This window comes from Daphnia pulicaria, chromosome 5 (assembly GCF_021234035.1).
Source record: "Daphnia pulicaria isolate SC F1-1A chromosome 5, SC_F0-13Bv2, whole genome shotgun sequence".
NCBI lineage: Eukaryota > Metazoa > Arthropoda > Branchiopoda > Diplostraca > Daphniidae > Daphnia > Daphnia pulicaria.
The window spans coordinates 6,088,378-6,112,241 of NC_060917.1; the positions used below are offsets into that span (position 1 = coordinate 6,088,378).

The window sequence follows — 23,864 nt, forward strand, 5'->3', positions numbered from 1 at the left end:
AGAGATGGATGATGATCGGCCGGAGCTTTTATTAATGAACCCGCAAAATAATTTAAAAATCAGGGATGAAATATATATTCCGTTAACGATCTCCTATAAAGCTCAGAAAAAATTTGTTATTCGCAACTTTTATTTTGTCCGATAAAAATAAAAAGTTTAGTTTGGATGTAGAAATTCCAAACTTTGTTGCTAACACAAACATTGTTGGAAAATATACGTTGGCTCTCTATCGGTTGCTGTATTGGAATTACCCTGGTGACCTTTTGGCATATATTGAGCCGATGCAGATATATTTTGTGTGTGCGCTTCGGTTGTTTATGTGTGTCGCAGAGTTGCTGGGCGGTACGTACGAAATAATGGACGGCTCACGCGAGCGTGCAAAAAAAAAAGGAAAGAACCAGCCTAGCGTGACCCTTGAACATTTTTTCGGTCCAAGAAAGAAAAGACCAAACCTGCCAGGGATTCATCCATCCTTGTATACATATACTATCTCCCTTGTCTTTTCTCTCTCTCCGCTGTCCTGTTGTATATAGGAACCTATACACATTTCAGAAGGATCTGATTACGATTTCCCGCGAGTGATGTGTGCGTGTTTAGATGGCATATTCAGGAGGCCTCCCCATCTCTCCTATACATAGTGTATATCAGACAATAGACTAGGCATTCAGGTGTGTACTGTGTAGGGCATACAATATGGCTCATCCTTCTTCCCTATCTATTTTTCCGTTTTCTATTCAACGAAGAGTATTTTACATGAAATATTCAATTGCTACTGTCGCTTCTCCCCCCCTCACACAACCCCGGCTATATAGGAATATCAACTGAAATGCGCATAATACAGTCGCCATCTCTCATAAGGTAATCATTAACAAGCGTGACGCTGCAGGACGACGTTGTCGCGTCCGTCACACATGATTATTCCATTGTTATATAATATTGAGTTTCTCCCAGCGTGAAATAAAATTTTAAATAAAAAGAGAGAGGACATGTGTGTGTGTGTGTGGGCGACCACCGAATTTTTAGTTTGATGCGGCTATTCGGTTAATTGAAGTATATACGGTAGAGGCAGCACCGCATCATTTTTAGATGAACTGGTCTACTTCTATCGACAATTGCCGAGCGTATCACGTCATGTTTTTCGAGGGTCCGATGCGAGCAAACAAAGAGAGACAAAATTATACGTTAGTCCCTCCATTGAAAGTCAAAGCAGCTGTTATGTACGTAGGTACCTTTCCAAGTTACCAACACAAAACGATGAGTCGCAGAAAACCATGTAAAAAGACTTTGCCGCCCATCTTTTCCCCCCACCAACAATTTTGTTTTTTCCACCAACCCCCTCGGATTTGAAAATTTTGAAAAAAAAAGCCACAAAAACACAAGCGCGCGCTTATATTTTTAATATTCCACTTTTGAAAATGTGAAAAAAAAGGATCGACTGAAGATGACACTTTCAATTTGTTTGTTACGTCCCTCGTTGAGCGTATAAAAGATGCCGCCGCTTTTCAATTTCAATCTGTTATTCCTTGTTATTATTATTATTATTATTGTTAGTAAAAAAAAAAATCTTTGGGAGCTATAAAACTGGAGAATAAGCCGATTTATTCGTGTACCAAATCCTATGTGTATTGTAAAGTGTTGTGCTGTCCCCCCCTGTTGGTTTTATATGACTATAGGGTGCACTGAATTTGGTTTTTTCGTCCTCCCCCGCACCCTCACCTCATTAAAAACACAAAATTTTGATTTCTTTTTACAATCAGAAACGAAAAGAAATCTTGAATAAAAAAAAGTAGAAGCCCCCCACCTTTTTTTTCCCAACTTGGTTATATTTTCTTATCGCCACCGACTGCCATTTTGGTTTAACGATTTCCAACGGCTTTTGCTCCGCTAACCAAACCACCATACATTTTGTGTGTGGTTTTCCCATTCCAAATTCAAAAACACATCGCCGGCTATTGGAGCCAATGATGACTTTGCCCATGCTTATCAGCTCCTATATAGGACGGATCCACCAGAACCTACAGAAGCAAGTGATTTCCCAACTACATAAGCCCCGACCAGAAATTGTACGCCAGAAGTTCGTTTTCTTGTAGAGTTTTTCTCCCGAAAACTTTGTGTCTATCCGGTGTCTATCTCAAACAGTCATTCGTCCTGTGGCTGGCATAGCTCTCCCCCGTCTAACTACTACTACACCACAACCATATAAAAATGGATTAATATAGGCTGCGCCAGCCCGAACGCGCCAACCCTATAATATAAAGTTCTCTCTATGCTGAACAGCTATAGCAGTAACGGATTTCACGCCACAATCACGCACACAAGCCGTAAAAGAGAAAAGATAAGGACGCTAGGACGTTATAGGAGGGACTCTCTTCTTGACTGCCAAGGCTCCTGCCAAAATCCACTTATGTATATCTTATTATATGTCGCATAAGGGGGGAAAGACAGCCGACGCTAGTTAAGTCTATATATATACAAGATGGCCACCAAAGCCTCATATATATATTAACTTAGTACACAGTCATTAACCTAATGGATTTCGTTCGTGTGGATGTGAATTCCCCTTTATTCGAAGGGATCCCTGCGACGTGCATCTACTGGACGTCAATAGTATACGACACATCATTTCCAAATGTTCACTAAAATTTCCCACTTCCGGGGTCGACAAATTCGCGAATGAAATTTTAAAAAAAGTTAGGCGAATGAATTATGTTTAATTCGATAGAAACAAAAGCTGGTCAAGATTACGTGATTGCATCACTGCCTTGTGAGCTGTCCATTATAGAAGAAAAAGAAAATAATTATTTGTTTTAGATTGCGTAATAATAACGAGGCGGATTAGGTTACAGCAATCATTCTTATGTGAGAGCCTATATCTATTCCGGCGGCGCGTTCATCCGCTTTATAGTGTGTGGCTTAATGTTGGCGTGTGTGCGTGTTTATGTGCTTTGGCTGGTAATTATTGAGCATCGGGAAATTGACAAGACGCGTTCCTGAAATTCTCCCTCCAGTAACTTGTTCAAATTGAAATCTGTTGGGCGTTCTGTAATCCGGAATCTGCGCAAAATGTCACCCAACTAAAACAGCATCCGCAAGTTGAAATGAGCTCACAATTCAAAGCCATTTGCAGATTCTGTCGAGATTGGCTGCAAATTCTGTTAGACTTTGAGTGCAAACTGGGATATGGAACGTTATACTATACACAACATGGCATCATCTGATGTTTGCACATTTACACATGGAAGTAGGGGAAACCCCATGAAATTACAAACGTGACCCCACCCATCTCTATTCTCTCTTTCAGTGTGTTTGCTTTGGCTCCTTCTGTTATGTGTTTATAGCTATTGACAAGGAACTACACAGTATATAACCTGATGCCGAGCCATGCACAAGGAGCCCAGGATCCAATGTCCTTGTGGTGAAAAGAAGCGAAGGAAAATTCATCCGGCTCCTGTCACAGAATTCACCCTCCTAAAGAAGGTAGAGAGAAGGAAAGAAACACGATTCTTAACAAATGCCATAAGTCCGCGACAGCTCAAAAGGAGGAAATGAAAAAGAAGAAGAAGAAACTCAAGAAAAAAGAGGAAACAGATCAAATAGAAAAAGGGCCCAAAAACTTTGAAAGAAATAATAATACAAATACAGAAGGAGAAAAAAAAAACTTCTTTTTTTTTCTCTTTGGCAAATAGGGCAGGAAATGTTCAGGACCTTTTTTAGATGTTGAACAAGAACCGAGTAGTACAAGCCCCATAACAATAGGTGTTGAAAAAAAGGCAACCAAGTTCAAGGAATCAGCACCACACACATTTCTGGGTTGTTTAACAGGCAAAAAGGGGGGCGATCGATAAAATAGCTAACACAAAAAGGAAATGGCGTAATAGAATGTGTGCCGTGGGCCACCCAAGACAAGACAGACAAAAAAATAAAACGGCCATTGTTCGACACGGTGTGAAAGTTCCGTAACTTGAAATTCGCGCCGTAATACGAGATGATGTTTCTTTTAATAATAAAAAAAAAGTAGATTCGATTCATTCAAACAGAATCGACACCCGGCGTCTGAAAATACGAATGAAACTAGACTCTACATCTACATACTTGGATATGTAAATAATCTACACGCGCGAAATTTAACCGATTCCGGTGAGATGGAGAAGCGGAAAGCGTTGGATATCTAAATCTCATTAGAGAGTAAACGTGTCGCATCTCAGCATCAAAGGCAAGCAGCAGCAGCAGCACTTTGCGCTTTCACTTTTCCCACCTTTTTGGGTGGCGTCGGATAAGGGCGAGTGATGGCGTCGTCAATTGAATTCGGGTCCATCCCACACGGCGTCTCTATAGTAACGTCCGCTTCCATTTGATCACGTGATGAATTCAGTTATCTCAGTCATAATGCCTTTTTAAAAGAAAAATATAAAAGGCCCAGCTGCTGGTGGGAAGAAGAAGAAGAAAAGTCGAGAAAGTAACTCGACCGCGCAAAATCGTCGAGTGGCGTGGAATCTTGAACCTAAAACGGCTCGACAGTTTGTCTTTCGCATTCATTTTTGATGAGATATATCAAGACGGCGTATAGGCATTAGAGTTAAAAGACCGGCCTACATTTCTTCGAGAAGACCGTGAAAGGCTGAAACTTTCGCCCAATTGTTATTATCATCGCGCTATGCAGTGGTAATACAAGAAATTGAGAAAAGAAGAAAGAGGGGCTGGTCAAGATGTAGGTGACTGTCATTGACCACTGCTCCGCCCACCTATCTTATTCGAAATTCAATTTTATGAACCAAAAAGATGCCAAGACCTTTTTTTTTCTGGTGTCGAAAGTGGGATGAAAAAAAAGGTTGTGGCCTATGAAAAGTGGTCAGCATGACAACAGGGGTCCCCCCCCCCCATTTCTATTTGATTCATTCATTCCCTGTTATACTACAAAAATAGCCCGCCGTTATAATGTCTATCCAGCTAGATAGAGAAAATGGATGTAGAATATCACACATCACTTCCCAGCGTTTTTTTTTTCAAAAGGAAAAAAGGTCCACGTATGTATTTGAATTCGACAATAGGAATCTATTTGAAAAGAAAAATACAGAGGGGAATGTGTGCAAAAGAATTTGCTGTCAGCAGAGCGCGGCATGACAAAAGCATTTGAAAGTTTTTCTTTCCATTTTCTTATTTTTTGGGAGGGAGTACATTTCATGATAGAATTCGAGTCGAACCAGAAGTGAATTCCGAACACGGGTTGAAAATGGAAAATATAACAAAAATGTGTTACATTTTCACGCCTTTTGGGACCGAACAAGAGTGCCAAATGGTCTACGAATTACGTGTTAAATAGCCTTTCTATTATATATAAGAAATAGGCAACTGCCCCAGACAAAAGTTGGGATGGGGAAGTAGGGAAGGTGTGAAGGAATAATGATCAGATCTTAATAATAAAAAGAAATGGGGACGGAACGTTCCCGCCTCGGCCACTCCAAATGGCAGGATCGAGGGCTCTTGTGAGTACCTCGTCGTAATCGACTATTGAAACGGGACAAAAGCAAAACTCTCTCCTTCTTCTTTTTTCTTGCCCCCATGGTCCACGTAAAAAGAAACGAATGGCGCGGATCGAGTGATGGCCCTTTGCGCCATCACACAATCAGCTGGATTATATTCGATTTACGGGAGTCACGGCTCGGACTCTTCTTCTTCTCGTCGGGAATGAGAAAAAATAACGATCTCCTTTTATTTTTTTTTATCCCCCCCCCTCCTCCGTTCGTGACGTCAACAAGCTTTTCAATCAGTTTCTAAATGTAAAGCGAAAGCACCGGGCGATCCGGGCCCCATTTTCAATTTGGTTGAGGCACAAACGCGAGTTAATGCCCCGGTCGCTTTATATAGATCTATCAGGACTCTGGGATCCCCCTTTGAAAGGCGAAATAAATCAAATATGCAGCAGGCATACCATGGGGGCAGACTCCGGATCCTATTCGATCGCCAGGAACGGCCGATGAGAGTCTCGGCATCAAATGACATCAAGGCGAAGGCGAAGGCGAAGAAGATGAGGACGAAATAACCAAGTGAAATTGTATGGATAGTACCTCTTTACAATATTCTATCACGACTATATACCATTGACTGGAGAAAATTGATAGCTGCACACACGCGTACGTGTGAGTGGGGGGGTATTACAATTATGGGGGGGGGGGGGACTGGTGACGAGAGGATCAATTCTATTCGACGGGGAGAGCCAGCCGAGTGTGTTATAGGCGCAGAAGAAAGGCTTCTTCTTCCTACTACTAATCTACAGTAGACTCCCACTACTATATAGACTTGGTGATTGTTCGAATGCGCCAACTTTTCAAACCTTCCCTCCTGGCCTGTTGTCCACCCCGTTTCTTGACGTCTAATCGGCTTACAAAGTCGCCATACTGTTCTCTTATAAGGCCCCCCCCCCCTCTAGATGGGTATAGAAAACGTGCTGCTCAAATCCGCTCATACACAACAAAATTAAGGAGCCAGAATTAAAAAAAAAGTAGGAGCGAGAGAGTGAGTGAGAGAATAAGGAGAGTTTTGAAGCCGGAACGGGTGTGTATAACGTGTATAAATAGACGTGGTTCGGCTAATAGTTTTAAACTGGCCGTCTCTTGTTGGACAGCATAAAGATGGCGCCTTGACAATAGGGTGTTTGATACTACAAAGAGAGTGGAGAGTATTATACCATCTAGAAAAAAGCTAGTGGAAAAATAGGAAAGGAAGTTGGATAATAAAATGGAGAATAAAGAGGGAAAAAAAATGAAAATTGAATTGATCGAAATCTCCACCACCCCAGCGCCAACGGATTATTCATTTTGATACGGATACAATATTATATCGTCAAGAATAGACGTCGGTTGATCCTTCCATGACGCAACATCCGGCTTCCACGGAGACGTTCTATTTGATTTATCTTTTTTTCAAATGTTTGGTAACAGTTTGATTTCCGGCGAGTGCGGATTAAAGGCCAATATAGAAACTGTGGCAACGGTTATTTTTCCTACAGTTGACGCATTTCATTGGCTTGGACACACAGCAAACAAAGTCGGTAACTCAATTCCAATTTACTAAACGGTCGACACGTTTAATCGAAGCCATACTATAGCAACCAAAACTGCTGGTCGTCAAGCAGAAAACTCCACCCCCAAAAAAAACCTTATGTATAGGATAAATAACGAAATACGCCAAGGACAAAAAACAGGAATGTTTCCAGCACTCTAGCCAATCGATCCTGTATACACAGCTAGCGCCGTTCCAACTTTTCAACCGGACAAGTTTTACGGTTCGTCCGATGAAATATAAGCCGATTTCAAGTCGCTGTTTTTCTTGGAAAAAAAAAAGAAAATTAACAGAAAAAGTATTTTTCTTTTTGGAATGAAGTCCTTCAGAACAAAATTTAATCTAATGGAATAAGGAAACTGCCGGCGATTTTCACGGAAATGAATAACTAATTAACTTAACTTGTTTTTTAAGGACGAATTTTTTTGTGTTTTTCAACTTTCCTTATTCAGGTCCACTGATTCGTTGCTCCTGTGCCGAGCTGATTAAGAGAAAGAGACATGGGTACGTCAGTCGGTGAGGGGTGGTTTGAGGGCGCAGCCAAAGCGTAAGGCGGGCGTCGTCCTGCGGGCGCCAAAGAGGAAGTTGAAGTGGGAGCGATGTTGCGTTTCTCATGTCAACCCGTTTGGAGCTGACGCAGAATGATATCCCAATGGGATCTGGATGGTCGAGTCATCAGTCTTCTCAAATGAGATACGACGACGAGAGACGAAGGAGCCCTAGAGAGGGGGAACAACATCACCCAGTAAAAAAAAGGATCCTGTAGGAGTCGTCGGACCCTTTTACACGCGTATAGTATATGTATATACACATCTATTCAAGCCGGATGCAATATTCATGACGCGGAAACATCGGCCGTCCGTTCCGGACCCGATATAACGAGCACGGGTTGGTCCCTTAAGGATTCCTTAAGGATGTACCCCCCCCCTCCTCTACCCAATATTTTGTAAAGGGAAATATACTATAAATATAGATCTACGTATGCACGAAATCCACAGGCTCTGCTATAAAATCTAGCCGAGAGAGAGTGAGAGAGAGAAAAGGAAATAGACAAGACTGACGGAGGGAGGAATATAAGCGCCGAGCCAGTGGGCATTCATGAATAAAGCACGTCGTTGCACTGCTGCACTGTTCTGACGAACGGTGATCTACGTCTATACATACACAGTGGATACATATTACACGGGGAAAGCCGATGAGGCCTTACCGGGGGGGGGGGGGGGGGGGGGGGCAGAGAGCGCAGGATCTTTTAGATAATTCAACAAAACAAAAATAAACTTTTTTGTTTTTCGTTCTCCTTATTTTCAGAGGTTTTTCTCCTAATCTTCTTAGAGTTAAGTTCAATTTTTCAGGACGTGTACGGGGGGGGATTGGACTTTGGAGACCTAAGGAGTGGCAAGCATAACGACCGTAATCCCGTCACGAAAAAAAAACAATAGGTCGAGCTAAACAAAATTTCACTAGATGCACCCACCGGATGAGGTTTTGATTTCATATTAATTTGAATAGTCATGTGGCAGCAGCTCGCTAACAAATTCACGTCGGAGAAATGAAAAAAATAAATCCTTGTGGAAAGTAATAAGAGGAAGACGCAAGGAGCCGAAAACACATCATCAGACCAGATTGGATGAATGTATCAAATCCTCGATGACAGGATGGAGGGAATTACAGATGTATATGACAAAACCGAAAGGCTATATATTAGCCTACAGCGGGAATGACGTCAAAGGCCTATTAAATTCAAATGAGTTGGTGAATAAAAAACCATAAATCCGAATAAATCCTCGTTCGTAATGAGCAAGTATTCTTTTCCTTTGCCAATTTGAATTCTGTTTTGATTCAAATGTTTTTGGTTGGTATTATTTTAAAAAGTTTTGTAGAAAGTGCTGCCATCTAGCAGTCGGGTATTCCACCAAGTGTAAAGGACGAGTGATTGTGTTCCAAGGTTTTTTCAAACAAGAAAGAAAAATAGGTTAAGATATTATGACGGCAATAAATTAACGTCGTCCTCTTGAAATGAGAATTCTTCACAAAAATTTCTAATTAAATGCGCAACGTTGTGAATGTTAAGTTTGGAAAGTATGTCGCATATAGTCGTGTGTGAAAAACGAGTTTGATCCGCCCGAGATTAGACTCTCCAGCTTTTTGCTGACAGCAATATTTCAAATCAATTTCAAAAGCGTCCTTGACTTTTATAACCAAACTTTGATTAAAAAATCACGAATGTAAATCTCTTTAACGTCAAAAAAAGAAAAAAGAAAAACAATTTCAGCAAAGCGTCAAATCATTCAATATCATCACCATCCGGCTGGTTGCCATTGACGTCACACCCGGACGGACGGTAAATTTAACATATACGTACACACCAAACCCTCTCGAGACTCTTGGGTGTTTTGTTAATATTCATCACGTTCAATAATTCATTTTTCTTCCCTCCCCATTTGAGTCGTCGTCTTTTTGGCGAAAAGATGCAAAGCAAAAGTCAAAAGAGTCGCATCGCGTTCCTCGGTGCTATCCAATACCCTACGACCCGCGCGAGTGCCAGTCAGACCCCCGAAATAAAAATAAAAATAAATGTGTTTTTTCTTCCCCCCCTCTTGAATTCCTGGCAAGACGTAAAGGCAAATTTGCATGACAACTACCATAGCCCGACACAAGAGAATTGCAGAAGAATTCAAGGTTGAATTCTTCCTGGACGCCTACCTACGGTATACACGTATTATACAATAGATATACATAGTATACAAAATGGTTACAGTATATACAAGTCCTTTCTTCCGCTTTGTGAACGTACACTTTTGGGTTTGGCGTATTATTCCTTGGCGCTTTTTTTACAAACTTATTTCTAGGAAAATGAAAAAAGACAAACAAACAAAAAAACATTTATGAGAATCATGTCAAAACTTTTACACCGGCTGTCAGCACTGTACGACCCGCTTTGCCGGCGTTTCAAGTACATCGGTCTTATATCTCGCCAAAAAAATTTGACTTTAACCAACACACAAAAAATAAGAAGCGGAGATTACATTGGAGAGATTGCAACAAGTTTTCTTCCTTTCCAAGAAATGCGGCGTGTAATTCATTGTCCTAAAGTTCTTCTTCTTCCTCCTCTCATTTTCCAACGGGAGGAATTATCGCCATTATATTAGCTGTAAGAGTAAATTACACGGAGAGTGAGGGATGAAAAAAAAACCCCGCATAAATATGACGCAGTTGGCGAAGCATTTCGTTCGCAATGGCGCGGGAAGGAAACCCGAATCCAACATTCACGACACATAGCCCAACGGCTAAGCCCAACACACAAAAAATATAAGAAAAAGAATAAGATATACGAAAATTGTTGGCTGGCTTTTGAGACTGGGCTGCTGACAGGTAATACATTATTAGTAGTATAGGATGTCGCCCCTGGTTGCGCATCTCCCCCTCATCCATTCGAACCTAAACGCTGCTGACGATGACGCCATCGTGAGTAATGTAAATACCCGCCATCGCCGTAAATCTTTGAAAAGAAAATGAATCGATTCGACGTCAAAATTTCACGACTGTCGAGGGCAACCTGGGAACTATAGACACACACAAAAGTCCGCTACACATAGTATAGAGTAGAGCTGGGCTCGCTCCATTTTGTCTGTGCAGTGACATTGGCTCTATGGCGGTCGTAAATCAAACGCCAGAAATATCCAATAATCAACATGTCAGTTCATTTTTCGCTCTGGTGCGAAATTGTTACGACCGACAACACACACAGCTCTGCGCCAAACGTCCCTGACAAATGCAATCACTGATTTGATGGGATGATAAAGTAGATCCTAGAGGACTCTCTCTCTCTCTCTTCCAGCTGGCGAGATTGAGCGCGGGGAAGTAACAAAAAAATAAAAATAAAATAAAAGACAGTCGATCAAAAAAGATAGAGAGAGGGCTGAGAGAGAAGATGACATGGCGGCGTGCCTATTGCCTGTATTGCCATTCTTTTAATACTGATTGAAGTCTCAAGGTTTGAGGTGTGTTTGTGCCTGGCAAAGCTGTTTGTCTGAACAACCCAATCCCACACACAGACACACTCAGGTATGTAAGTTGAGTTGTTCAATTCCTTCTCTCTCCCGTCCTTGCTGTGAAAGAAAGAAACAAAGAGAGAAGCTATTCCTGATCTTCGACTGATGACGAGTGATTGAACGAATTGCAATGACATTCAGTAAAATTTAAGCAGCGTCACGCTGTAGTAGACTCCCGACTTCCAAGAGACGTCCCATGCATCGCTGGTTTCTCTTCTCTGGGCTCTGGGATTCCATTAAAGACAATCGTACTAGTCTCCCGAAATAGTTTGACCTTTAAAGAAGAAAACGAACGCCTTCTCTCTTGTATTGAATGGAGAATTTTCTAAAATAAGAGCAGCACGGCAGAGTTTGTATTCCCTTTTATCTCACGTTGACATAATGTTGCATTGTAGTATAGTTGATCTGGTGTTTAATAGCACATCTGCAGCATTGTTACCGTTATAAGGGCTCGTTTATCAACATCGACCGCAAATATTGCAGATGTCATGATTGGGGAAATTTACATAAAGGCGCAATGTGAACCACGGGGATCTTTTTTGAAAAGAAAAGGTGGGGACGATCGAAAGAAAATGATCGTTTTCTCAGGAAAAAAAACCCCCCACTTCTTCTTCTTCAATTCTACCACGCCCTTACGTCACAACTTTTACATTTTTTTTTTCTTATTTCTTATTTCAAAATTTTTTCTTTTTAGATATTAATTTTATTAGCGTCGGCGAGCGGCGTCGAATAGGATGATGAAACTCGGCTGGATCAACGTAACCTTTCAGCCCCATCTTGACGTTCTTTCTCTCACGATTGCATTGGCTCTTGTCTGCTGCTCTGCTGGTAAGAATGAAACTTGTTCGGAGGATGCACACACACTTTTTTACGTATATACAATTCCCGTCTCTTTACGACATTGTTAAAAACAAAAAGGAAGAGGTTAAAGCATCGGCTTTTACGAGTGCGTAAAACAGAGCCCTCTTTCACAGTTAGAGTATCTCGGCTCTTTTTTCTTTTATTTTTTAACATTCCTTTTGTTCTCATTCGCTTGATTCCACGAGTCTCGTACGTGAAATTATGTCGATGATACGGCGTGTCGACCAAATTGGCCCCAATAGTTTGCACTGCATCTAATCACTTTAACAAGTCATTAAATGTTTAAGCCAAAAAAAGAAAAGAAACTCAGAGTCAAAGTTGTAATTTCTAAAAAAAGGGATACAAGATTACGCCCAGGTTTCTTTTCTTTTTTATTATTTTTCCCAATCAATTTAAACAATTAAACAATCTCTCGCCAAAAAAGAAAAAAAAAAAACTTTTCCTCGTCTTCGCAATTAATTCGTGATTAGTTACACCGGCCATTTTGTTTGTTTTTTTCTACAGTCCCCCCATTGTCTCGTTTTCACGTTCGCCCATCGGAGAAATTTCAATGTCAACTAATAAAACGCGAAAACGTTGTTACGATAAAAAGATCTTTCGTAGTGGTAGGCTAATTTATTCCGGCGCTCTTGTGTACATGTTAAAGAAAAAGCGTAGCTATGCTATCCACTCGAGAGAGTTTGGCAATGGCGATCAATGCTAATTTTATTTGATTGTAAAATTCAAAAATATGCGGCAGAGATCGACACACAGCCACACCCTTAGAGCGTTTTTCACATCAAATCGACCTTAGCAACCGATCATCGGAATGTCAATGCAACTGATGGCCAGTCTATAAACACAATCGGCATGCATTACAAAGTCGAGCGGGGGTCTCTATCTTAATATTCTAATGCCAAAGCTATAACCAGGAAATTCAGAATAATGACTCGTTTTCATGGGTTTTGCTTTCTTTTTCCAGGAAATGAAGGAACCGAATTTTCCAACAAGACGACGCTACACTTCAATAGCAGTTCACTCCATCATCACACGCTCAACGGATCATCGCCTACTACCTTAGCCATGGCCGGTTTTGGTCATTTGAATATGAATCAAAGCCGCGATGAAAAGATACACAATTTGAGAGCAGAAAATCAAGGTGAATCAATCAGAAAAGTCAGTCCATTTAAGGACAACAAACAGTCGACGTTATTTTTAAAAACAAAACTTGTCTGTTTTAAAGCAGCCCTGACTCTAGTTCCAACTTTAAATAATACAATCACCACTAACCATCCTACCACATCCAGAGTTCTGGATCTGGAAGTTGCCAACGCCACCATTTCATTGCCAATTAAAGGTACCACCACCACCACTGGAGAAAGAAAAAAAGATTCACACGAAAAAATAAGCGCAGTGGATCAATAATTGAAATCAGGTTGAAGTAATTTTTGTTGTTGCTCAAACCCATTTTTTGATTATGTTGGGAACCAGGAAATTCCTCTACAAATCCTTGGCTCACACGGAAACCTTCCACTCACGCGGAAACCCTAAATGTTACCAACGAACGCGAAATCGGAATCAATCCCGAGTTTACTGCTGGCTATCGTGAAATTACAATTGAACCTGCAGCAGAGCAGTTTCACCCAAGAAACGGTTCATCGAGTACAACCTCACATTTGGATTGGAATTCCACCAGCACAACTACTCGGACGAATACAAGCACGGAAGGTAAAAGTCGATACAGAAAAAAAACAAAAGCACTTATATATGTAACATGCAAATTATATCCAACGCCATGACCTTAAACCTTTTGGGTGGGAAATTTCAAATATGTACAGGAACGCACATGTTCGACTGGAACCATCCTTCATCCAGACTGTCTACCACAACTGAATCAGTAATGATTATTTTATTTTTATTTTTTAAAAAACAAAATATGTTTTTAGTAATAATACTAAAAACTCTTTTAAAAAGAGATAAGAAAAACACAACAAAATTTATGGGACTCGGTATGCTGGCGCTCGTTCGACTCGGACTTGTTTTTTCCATATTATAATTTAGGTTTGGGGATTTCCATTCCATAACAGCACGGACCGTAACGGCGGGACCTTCAACTCGTCAACGTCAAGCAAAACTACTACTACTACTACTCCTCGTCTGTCGTCGCTATGGCGTAATACCACGTCTACCAGACCGTCGGCTAAAAAGTTCCTTACCGGCACGCCTAGCCAGTAAATGGTTTTACACAGATATTTCAAGATCACGAGAGAGAGGGGCATCCAATTTCACCTTTTTTTTTTTTTTAATTTTTGAACGTTTCGCAGATTCTCATCAAAGTCTGAACGAGGAGAACCTTGGAATAATAGCGAGACCCATGGGCAAAATCATTTCAATTCGATCGTCAACGTCCGCGTAGATTCAAGCGCCGAGACCTTGGAGAAAATTATTCATCTAGAAGCGGCGGTTAGTAATTTTAAAACACCAAGGCAAATTAGCCTGTTCAAATAATAAGCGCGTGTCACGTTTGTTGTTACACGATAAAAGATCGCCAGGAAAATGGGCGACATGGAGAAAATGGCTAGAGCGATGGCGGGAGATTTGAAATCGAGATTGAACCGACTGGAAGCCACTCTGCTCGGCAATCTGGAATCGCGGCGATCGACGGAGGCCGATGAGATGAAGCAACACCTTGAATCCGTGATCGACGTCAAAAGTCAAACACTGCGCACCGAATTGAAAAATTTCAAATGCGCTCACCACCCGGATGCTGCGGACGCCGGGACCGTTCACGCCCAGACAACTAACGAGCCGATCGAGCTCAAGATTGGACAATTGAGAGATTCGCTCCCAAAGCATCAACCTCCCATGGAAAGGCAAAGAAATTCGGATGCAAAATCGAGTCTGGCCGAGTGGCGAGGTGAGTAACCCTTTTAGAGCTCTTTCTTTCTTCCCCCCTTCGTGTTATTTTTGTTGAAATTTTTGAATTTGTATTCACAGCAAAGCGCACAAAGTTGATGGAGAGATGGGAAAGTAACTTTCAAAGAGGCTCCCAGAGGAAATCGACATCTAAAAGATCTACTCGCAACCTGTCGTAAAGCAACTCCCCCCCCTAAAAAAAATTCGTACCTTTTTATTTTATTTCTCCCGTTTTTTTAAGTGTTACTTGTGCGTGTGTGATGGGTTTGCGCCATTTGGGCCGTTTAAGATGTAATATAAATATCGTTTCGAGATAAAAAGATTCCTCTTGCGCTACTCCTTGCTTGTGCCGACTCGTTTAAATTTATATTAGTCATGCAATCTTAGACGATTCAAGATGCGAAACGAGTTGAGAGAAACATTCCTATATAGCTGTAGCCTATTCTGTGTAATATGCACGCTTTGCTGCTCCACTAGGCAGCTGGCGAATGTGTAATCTCTCCCGTTTAGACACGGCACACCAGCCGAGCGCGGAAAGCAAAGCCTTTTTTTCCCCCATCAGCTAAAACACATAGAAGCCGGAGCTGTGTGACACCTGGGCAAGTGTCTCGGGTAACGGTCTTCTCGTCCTATGAAATACAAAAGTTCTCTTGTATTATTTCTCTTGCTTGCTGGACTGCTGGCCATGTGGAGTATTTTGGGTTGAGGGAGGAAAATGAGCGAGACATTTGTCTGAGCTGCTGCTGCTGCAACAGTTGCTATTACGATGCGGTCTATAGAATTAGAAAAAGAAAAGCGGATAAAAATCGTAGCCTTTTGGGTGTGTGTATTTTATTATCACACAATTTCTTTTTCGTTGGTTGGTTGGTTCGTTTTTTTTTTTTCTTGTTGGTGTAAGTTGGGCTTTCGCCAAAGGCGCAATGGCGCGACTAAAAGCCATCAACAAATCGTCCGTCTCGCCCAAACAACAGGCATTGAAAATAGTATAGCAGCCGGCCCTAAGCGGTACGTTGGGCAACCCAAGGATTTCATTTCTGAAACCACTTCATAAAATGCAACTAACGTCTAATAATAAGACAACAACAACAACCCAAAAAGAAGAAAAAAAAAACCCGAAACCAGACAACAGAAAAGAGTGAAGACATTGAAACGATCCGCACGATCAAGTAGTTGCTGATTGGACAATTAATACGGTATTTTTAACGCCACAAATCACGAGCCAGAGAGAGAGAGAAAAGAACCAAAATCCATACCAGTCGCTTTTTACTGGCAAAGGGTTTTCCATCGATGAATCGATGCAGCAATGCGGAAAAACGTAACGGTTCATTCCTCGACTGCAATACTGCCAAGTTGTTCAATAAATTCTTTGCCGGGAATTAAACGGAATCAAGTGAAAAACAAAAGAACTCTTCCCAAAAAAGTATTACGAACGGCCCAGTTCGATTAAGTAGAACACATCAAGTCGACACACAAAAGATTTTTTCCGACCAGTATTTATCAGGGTTTTGTGTGTGTATACACACATACATTACATACACGCCGAGGAATGCAGCAATGACTCTCTCTGGTACCTCTATACGAAGCCGACAAAATGTTATTATTCGGTTTTAAGGTCACGCACGCTCAGGTTCGAGAGCTGCTACAGAGAATTTTACACGGAATTCGACGGAATGCTAACACAACTTTCTCTGGCCGAAATTGTTTTACACTATCACTAAATAGCCGACGAATTCCGGCGAATAAAAATGTCGAATTTTTTTTTTTGTTAGTTTCGTTTCAATTTGAATTATCGATAAATTAATCAAGAAAAAAGAACTCGTGATTTTCGTCAGGGACATCTTTACTATCGTGAACAAATCAAGAAGAAATCTACGATCTCTGACCTCCTAAACTGGAAAAACAAAAAGGACTAGCTCGTGTCACCATTTGACGATTTGGCATTCGTTCGTTCGTTCATTCTCTCTTCGAACGCGCAGCGAAAAATCCTGTTTGACTCGCTCCGCGTCAACGCGGAGCGGTTATTCTTGAACACCTCGCGCAGTCCCGAAAATACAACCGGCTAGTATCTAGTAGGAGAGAAATAAAAAGGAAATAACCGGTCCCTTGTAATTATATTGCATTCGCTTGGTTGCCGTTAAGAGTCCACTTAGAACTGATTGCGCAAACAGGTTCCGACGGCACGACACACGCACGCGGGATTTCGATAGTAAAATGGAAAAACAGCCGAGATGCATCAGCGTTAAAAAAAGAACTAGACGAGACGAGACGTGTGTGTACATAAAAAAAAGAGCCCCATTCCCCGACAACATTTTTGGCTTATAAAAGAAAACGTGTGTGTGTCTAGTCAAATAGTTTTGTCATTAGTTCATTCTTTTCCTTACGGACTAGAAAAGCAGATAACGAGTTGGGTCGTACAAGACATTTCAAGAATGGTTATGGTGACTTAATCTCAGAATAGTCATCTTTCCAATAAGACGGAGTAGTAGTAGGGACGACCAGAAAAAGAAAAGAGGAAATTCTTTGGCAGGATAAGGACAATCGGATCACGTTATCTGGAATTAATGAATAAATTGAAAGAGAACAGGTCGAATATCAACACAAACAAACCGAAACGCCGAAATGAAAAAAAAAGAAAAAAACTAGCACAGAAACCCAATCGGGATTTGTATCTGTAACCTGGTAACCTTTTCCATTCACCCGAAGAGAACCAAATCAAAGCGACCAACCACAATAATAATTTTTGCAAACCTGCTACGTGGGCAGGCGAAAATGTATTGCAATAGTGAGGCAAATGTTTTTTGTCTTTTCCTTTTTTTCTAGTACGGCACATTACAAAATTATGAGAAAGTTCACAGTCTCTCTACATCATCATCACCAGCTCAAACTCAATCACTAGAACATTGTGTTTCATCTTCCTCTCTTTTTCTTTTATATGCATAAAAAGGTATTAAAAAGCAAAAATCGTGGGAGAGAGAGGATTCTGCCTTTGAAACAGAAACTTGAATGGCGGGGATCCAAACAGAAAAGAAGAAAAAAAAGGCACAACAACAACAAGTGTGTAAGGGTGAGAAGGGTGGCATAGGACAAAAAAAAAAAAAGATGAAAAAAAATATAGCGATACACCTTAAAGCGATATGTGACGCAGCATGGGGTCAGATTAAAAGTGGCGATATAAAAAAGAAAAAACCTTTTTTCCTTCCTTTTGGAGGCTATTGAGTTTCCAACATCCAAAAACAAGTGTTTCTTTTTTTCTCAACATGTACAGGGAAGAAGAAGACGAGAAAAATTTCTTGTTCACACAGATAATCTTTCCCGCGCTATGAGGAAGTCGAGAAATTCATTTTTTTTTTACACGCCAATTTACGAGATTTTTTGTTTGTTTCGGTTTCTTAGGGCGGACGGGACCAGAGAAAACAAAAAAAAAAAGAGATTGTCAAATTGTTGAGATTGTCAATTAGCAGGCGCAATTAGACAAAAAAAAAGAAATCGATTTTGCAAACGAATAGGAAGTCTATCAGACTCGCGAGAGAAAAAACAAACAAAAGGGAAACGGATAAACGGAGGGCGGATATAAAATTGAAATAAAAACCGAGATGTTGTGGGTGTGTGTGTGTAGGTGTGTGTGATGGCGAGTAAACGCAGACGAATGCAGATCATGATGGATACAAACGGACGCGTTGGTGTTCATCATTCTTCCGATTCCTTACGCTTCATCCGAGGGTAAAGCTAAGAAAATAAAAACGGACGGTTTTCATTTTGATTGCCAATCGGAATAAAAACAAAACGGACAAATGAAAAGTGGGACTTACCCCGAGTAAATTGCGAGGCACGTAACCCTCGTGATCGTTGAGACGGGACCACCACCATTCGCGTTCGTAGTCGTCGCCCTTCCGCAACACGATGAGCTCGTCACCCATCCGGAAAGTCAATTCATCCGTGTTCTGCGCCTCGTAGTCGTAAACGGCCGACACTCGACCGCCGTTCAAAATGCCCAGTTTCTCCTGGATACCTGGAAATAATATAAAACCCCCCGTTGTAGTATGAGAAAAACCAATCACCGCTACAAGCAACCGAAAACAAGTTGTTGTCCTTACTGTAAAGATATTCCGAACATCCATCGAAGCCTTCTTCATCCTCCTCGCACTTTTCGGCGGCCGTCTCTTGATCGCTGAGCGTGGCCGCGAAAATACAAGCGCCGTGCTCTACCAGGAACTTCACCATGGCCAAATTGTTGCACGAGGCGGCGCAGTGCAAAGGCGTCCTACATTTTGTTGTTTTGTTTTTTTCGTCACAAGAAAAAGTAAGAATCAATCAATCAATCATTTGGCGGTTAACAGAAGCCAATAAACATGTTTCCTTTTCTCCTCTCTCTCTCTCTTGCTTACCATCCATCACTGTCTTGGGCGTTGACGTCACAACCAAGCTCGACGAGGAAGCGCACGATTTCTAAATGACCGGCGCATATGGCGTTGTGAAGCGCTGTAATTCCTTCGTCATTGGCAGCACTGGGATTAGACACCTACGATCACAAAAAGTTTAAAAATAAACGGCCCCTTTTCGATTGGGTTCATCTCGTTTGTAACGTGGGAACTAACATACCTCTAAGGCCGTCTTCTTAACGAGCTCCAGTTCACCTTCCAACGAAGCATCCAGCAGCAAAGCCAAGGGATCGAAACTGACTCGCCGAGACTTTCGCAAAGCGTCGGCTGTACCGCTCTTCAAATTACCCTTGCGCAATCGACGGGCAACGCCTTCCAACGGTGGTGAGGGATCATGGATGTCTGTCATTAGCGCGGCCGCTCCTTGATCAGCCCCCAAGTCGTCGTCGTCGTAGTTGGACGTAGTCGGATGTTGTTGATGCCCGGCTGCCATGGGAGATTCGCCCGATTGATCGGGAAATGCCGCCACCCTATCGTCGCCTTGATCTATTTGCGGATGAGACGGTGGTGATTCATCCTGCAGCATCCGCTCATCCTCTTGATCCATCGTCTCTTCCTTCGTCATCTCGCCCAGGAATTCTGGCGGTTGAGATGGTGGCGGAGGTGGCAGAGGAGGTGGCGGAGGTGGAATTACATGTTTCTTCAGCGTTAAAGGTTTCGGTTTGAGGGGAAGCTCCGCTTTGGCCAGCAAATAGTCCACACTCTTCTCATCCTGAAATGCACATCAATAAATTTAAAGAAATCGCTCCACTTCCCAAGCTCCAAGAAAATCGGCGGCGGTGAGAAAAGAAACTTACAGAAGAGGGTTGGGGGTTGGATGCGTCGATGGATGAATCTTTGTCGGGATTTTGCCTGGGAGGCAAAAGTGGTTTGTAATTCACGGCGGGTTTTGGCGGGAGTGCGGGCTTTTCGGCCACCTGCGGCGGGACCGAGGCCACTTTCAGACTCTTCATCATCGTCGGCGACCCTCTCTTGTTGTTGTTGTTGTTATTATTGTTGTTGTGAAAGTTCATGGGGACGAAACGGGTGTTGTAGGGCAGCGTCTGATACTTGGGGTCGTTCTTGCTGAAATCCGTCACGTCATCGTCGCGCTGGTCACTAATGTTCGACTGTTGTGACTGTTGTTGTTGCTGCTGCTGACGATTGAACGGCTCGATGGCCGCCACTTGCGACACGGAATTCTTCACCGGTCTCTGCTGCTGCTGCTGGGACAGAACCTTGTTATTCTTCTGCGACGCATCACTGAGTTGGTTGGCCAGCTGCTGATTGAGCATCTTTTTCCGCTGGAGTCGCTCCCGAAGTTCATTAATTCGAATTTCCATGTCGCCAACGTTTTCACGATTCTCCAATAGCCTGGCCTTCTTTTCCTTCAGATCGGCCGCCTTTTGTTCGTTCAGCTTATTCCGATACTGTTTTTTTTTTCCAAACGGAAAAAATAAATAAACACGGGTGTTAAAATAAAACATGTTTGCCAGAGGGCGGATCGAAATGGTGGAGGGGGGAAGTAGTCAAAATAAAAATATAACAATACCATCAGCTCGGCTCGGAGACGTTCAAGGTGAAGCTGAACAAAGTAAGCTTTGCTTCCCGGATGAGCCTGGGCGTGGTGAGCCTGAGCGCTGAACTGTTCCAACTGCCGCGTTAGATCCTCCACCTGGGCCGCCGCCATACTCAGTTCCTTCTCCTTCTCGTTGAAGAGCGCTCGGATCGACGTCAAGTCGGCAGCTGTGGCGAGAAGGCAGTCCGAAAGGAAAGAAAAATATTCAAAAGAGTTACGATCATCATCAAAAAGAGGCGATCATAACGACGATAAGAAAATATATTTTTTTTTTGCGCGCCAGTCTCTTACAGAGTGATCCGTTGGTGATCCGCTGTTGGTCGACCTGGCCCCGCAGTGCGCGCAGCTTGCGCAATTTGGCCTCCTGGGCTTCGACTCTCTCGCGCAATTTGCGAACTCGCTCCGCCTCGCTGCTGGTGGCACTAGCGTCATTGACGGCCTGGACCCCCTCCTGCACCTGTTTAAACATGTACGCAGATTGGACAATGAACCACAACGAGAACAAGGCGAAAATGCGACTCGCAATCGCGGCAGCACAGAGTACATATATATATATATAATCACTATTGAACAGTTATAAGAGCACAAGCGGGACAGTCGCGGGGCTTTCTCCCAGGAGCTACTGGCAATTAAAAAAGAAAGGCTCCTTTTCGTGACCGACTGTAATCATCCGTGATTGTGCATTCTTCTTTTTAAAGACAATTGGCCAAGGCAATTAAACACGTGAAAATACACATAACTGTTGAATACAATTCTCCAGCTGCTACTTTCTCCATCAAACTGTTGTTTTTCTTTTCTAGTTCTTTAAGAGCGACATTGCAAACAATGAGAAGGCCAAAACCATTTAGTTACGACATACCCAAACACACACACACGGAAACCAAAAGAATTGTTTTTCTTTGAGTTTCTTTCTAGGCAATAATATTTTTTTTCTTTAAAATTTGTTGTAAGTTTTTCTTTACCTGTCGTAAACGATGCTCGCGGGCTGCAATCAGCCGGGCTTGAGTGTCCAACTGCTGCTGCTGCCTGGCGGCCAAGGCCTGCAATTCACTGGTGGTCGGCTCGCCTCTCATTTTTTGACTCGGTTGTTCCGTCGTTTTTGTTTCTGTTCACCCCACCAATGAAATGAAAAAAATCCTCTTTCACTCGACAAACTGTTGAGCTTTAGCTTTAGCTTCCGGGCATCCTAAATTTATTGAAAGGGCAAACAGACAGACAAAACATTCAATACATGTTGATTAAAAAAAAAAAAAAAAGTACCGCATAGTTGTGACACCCCACCGCAGACAACTTTCCCGAAAAATCGTGTTTGAAAGGAATGGAAAGCTTTCGCAGTCGAAAATACATACGAACGATGTGCGGTTATCCTTTATCGGATTCTTTATGAGAAGAAGGAAGAAGAAGAAGAAAAAAAAAACAAGTGTCACGGCGCGGTTATAACCTGGCGTGAGAGAAGCTTTAAAGAATAAAGTTCTACTCCGCCTAGAAAGGGATGGTTAACCTACTGCCCTAGGTGAAATAAAGAAGAAAAAGAAGACCCGGATTTCTTGAATTCTCCTTCCAAAACGGCCGTCCAATTTGCATCGACACAACACGCTACGACCGCGTTCTCCTTCTGATCGATCCCCCCCCCATTCCTTTTTCCTTAGCTCACCCACCTCTTAGCTAACTACGTTTAACCACAGCCCCCCTCTTTTCCATCATAAATCAGATTAAGTCTTGAGCGAGAAAAAAAAACGACATTTCTGTTTGCATTATGAATAAACAAAGTCGACAGAGAAGAAGAATCAACACAGGGGAGAAAGAAAAAAGGTAAAAGAAAATGAAGGACGCTAAGGGTCAGTTCATGTCCCGCGGACATCCTACTTCTATTTTAACGGGCCGAGAGTGCCTTACGCCTTGTGTGTGTTACACATGTTCCTACATCTTTTTGGCGCCCAAAGGTAAAGCTCACAGCACCATTCAGACTCGTGCGTATGGAAAACAAAAAGGAATTCAGATTACACACACACACACCGAGTATCGAGTAACCAAATAAAACATACGACGAATAACTTATTGCACACAGCATGCCAAGTATTTAAGGTGACGCCCAGAAAAGAATTTTTCGACGTACCAAACGTCAGACAAACAGCTCAGCAAAATGGCCCAATCAACCTGCTGGCTGGCTGGTGGACAAGTGGGGGAGAAAATAAAACGAGATCGAACGGCAGCTTTTGAAAATAGACTCAACAATAGAGACTTTGCTTTTGTGTTTGATCTAGAATAGAATAGCAAAGCAAAATCAAAAGAGTTGAACGGCTCGCTGGTGCATTCCACCACCACACACCAACCGAATGGTGGGTGTTTGAAAAACTAGACGACCAGAATAAAGTAGAGGTAGGCGTGAGAGGGAGGGAGGAGGCCCGAGGGGATTGAAATTCCATAAAGTTAGCAGGCTTAATGAATAAAGAAATTGGCACGATTTTTTTTTTTTTTTAATTTTTACGACAGATATTCATTTCTCACGATCTAAAAGGAAAACCCGACATTTTTAATTCCCAACAACGTGTAGTCCAGCAATTTCTTTCAAGCCCCCGAAACGTTGGGTTACTAGCCCCACAACACAGAGATTAAAAATGGCCGGAATTGACAGTGTGTGTTGAACGCTAAATACGTACACGAGAACTGAGAGATTTCCAACGTGACGCTGCTTCAAAGACCAGTGTACAACTGATGGATATTTCCTTCCTATTTCCGGTTTCTCTCGCTCAAACAATCACCACAAATCTCTTATGTGCACACACACAAACACACAACACAACACACACTCTCTCTCTGCCGATCACACAAGCGATGCACTTGCTGGCTTTGACCGAGAGCGTAGACAAACTGCAGGTTTTTCGTCGAATAAACCAGCAAAATGGAAGGTAAAATGTGGGAGGGGAGAAATGCCGAGCCCTCAGGAGGGGAAACTCTTCAGCCATCTAGCGTTCAGCATTGCCAACTAAAAAACAAAAG

At 42.2% G+C, this 23,864-nt stretch overlaps 2 protein-coding genes across 6 annotated transcripts; one reads left to right on the plus strand and one right to left on the minus strand.

Moving 5' to 3' along the window:
• The first annotated feature begins 11,006 nt into the window (after positions 1 to 11,006).
• On the plus strand, positions 11,007 to 15,203 carry LOC124340452. Of its 4 annotated transcripts, none has more exons than XM_046792972.1 (10): positions 11,007 to 11,124; positions 11,806 to 11,939; positions 12,934 to 13,110; positions 13,195 to 13,308; positions 13,443 to 13,679; positions 13,790 to 13,848; positions 14,013 to 14,182; positions 14,276 to 14,414; positions 14,496 to 14,868; positions 14,949 to 15,203. In XM_046792972.1, the coding sequence occupies exons 2-10, from the start codon at positions 11,846 to 11,848 to the stop codon at positions 15,044 to 15,046; spliced, it is 1,461 nt and encodes a 486-aa protein (XP_046648928.1). In that variant the 5' UTR covers positions 11,007 to 11,124; positions 11,806 to 11,845; the 3' UTR covers positions 15,047 to 15,203. The 4 variants fall into 4 exon arrangements, with proteins under 4 accessions (XP_046648928.1, XP_046648929.1, XP_046648930.1 ...); XM_046792973.1 differs by having other exon boundaries at positions 13,198 to 13,308; XM_046792974.1 differs by having other exon boundaries at positions 13,210 to 13,308.
• A 2,398-nt stretch (positions 15,204 to 17,601) lies between these two features.
• On the minus strand, positions 17,602 to 23,748 carry LOC124341631 (apoptosis-stimulating of p53 protein 1-like). 2 transcript variants are annotated; one of them, XM_046794575.1, is made up of 10 exons: positions 23,525 to 23,748; positions 21,827 to 22,050; positions 21,156 to 21,321; positions 20,838 to 21,031; positions 20,104 to 20,715; positions 19,467 to 20,018; positions 19,253 to 19,386; positions 18,962 to 19,128; positions 18,677 to 18,876; positions 17,602 to 18,593 (listed from the first exon to the last, which is right to left on the minus strand). In XM_046794575.1, exons 2-10 carry the CDS (start codon positions 21,935 to 21,937, stop codon positions 18,555 to 18,557), a joined length of 2,175 nt encoding a protein of 724 aa, XP_046650531.1. In that variant the 5' UTR covers positions 21,938 to 22,050; positions 23,525 to 23,748; the 3' UTR covers positions 17,602 to 18,554. The 2 variants fall into 2 exon arrangements, with proteins under 2 accessions (XP_046650531.1, XP_046650532.1); XM_046794576.1 differs by lacking the exon at positions 23,525 to 23,748 and adding an exon at positions 22,981 to 23,206.
• Positions 23,749 to 23,864: the final 116 nt, after the last annotated feature.

What these genes read in the sequence shown, in the direction of transcription:
- LOC124341631 (XM_046794575.1), bottom strand. Translation starts at nt 21,937, where the DNA reads ATGAGAGGCGAGCCGACCACCAGTGAATTGCAGGCCTTGGCCGCCAGG. An exon ending in GCGAGCATCGTTTACGACAG is followed by an intron (nt 21,322 to 21,826) that starts GTAAAGAAAAAC and finishes ATGTTTAAACAG; the next exon opens with GTGCAGGAGGGGGTCCAGGC. An exon ending in GATCACCAACGGATCACTCT is followed by an intron (nt 21,032 to 21,155) that starts GTAAGAGACTGG and finishes TTCTCGCCACAG; the next exon opens with CTGCCGACTTGACGTCGATC.
- LOC124340452 (XM_046792972.1), top strand. Translation starts at nt 11,846, where the DNA reads ATGATGAAACTCGGCTGGATCAACGTAACCTTTCAGCCCCATCTTGAC. An exon ending in TTTGAGAGCAGAAAATCAAG is followed by an intron (nt 13,111 to 13,194) that starts GTGAATCAATCA and finishes TCTGTTTTAAAG; the next exon opens with CAGCCCTGACTCTAGTTCCA. An exon ending in GAGTCTGGCCGAGTGGCGAG is followed by an intron (nt 14,869 to 14,948) that starts GTGAGTAACCCT and finishes TTGTATTCACAG; the next exon opens with CAAAGCGCACAAAGTTGATG.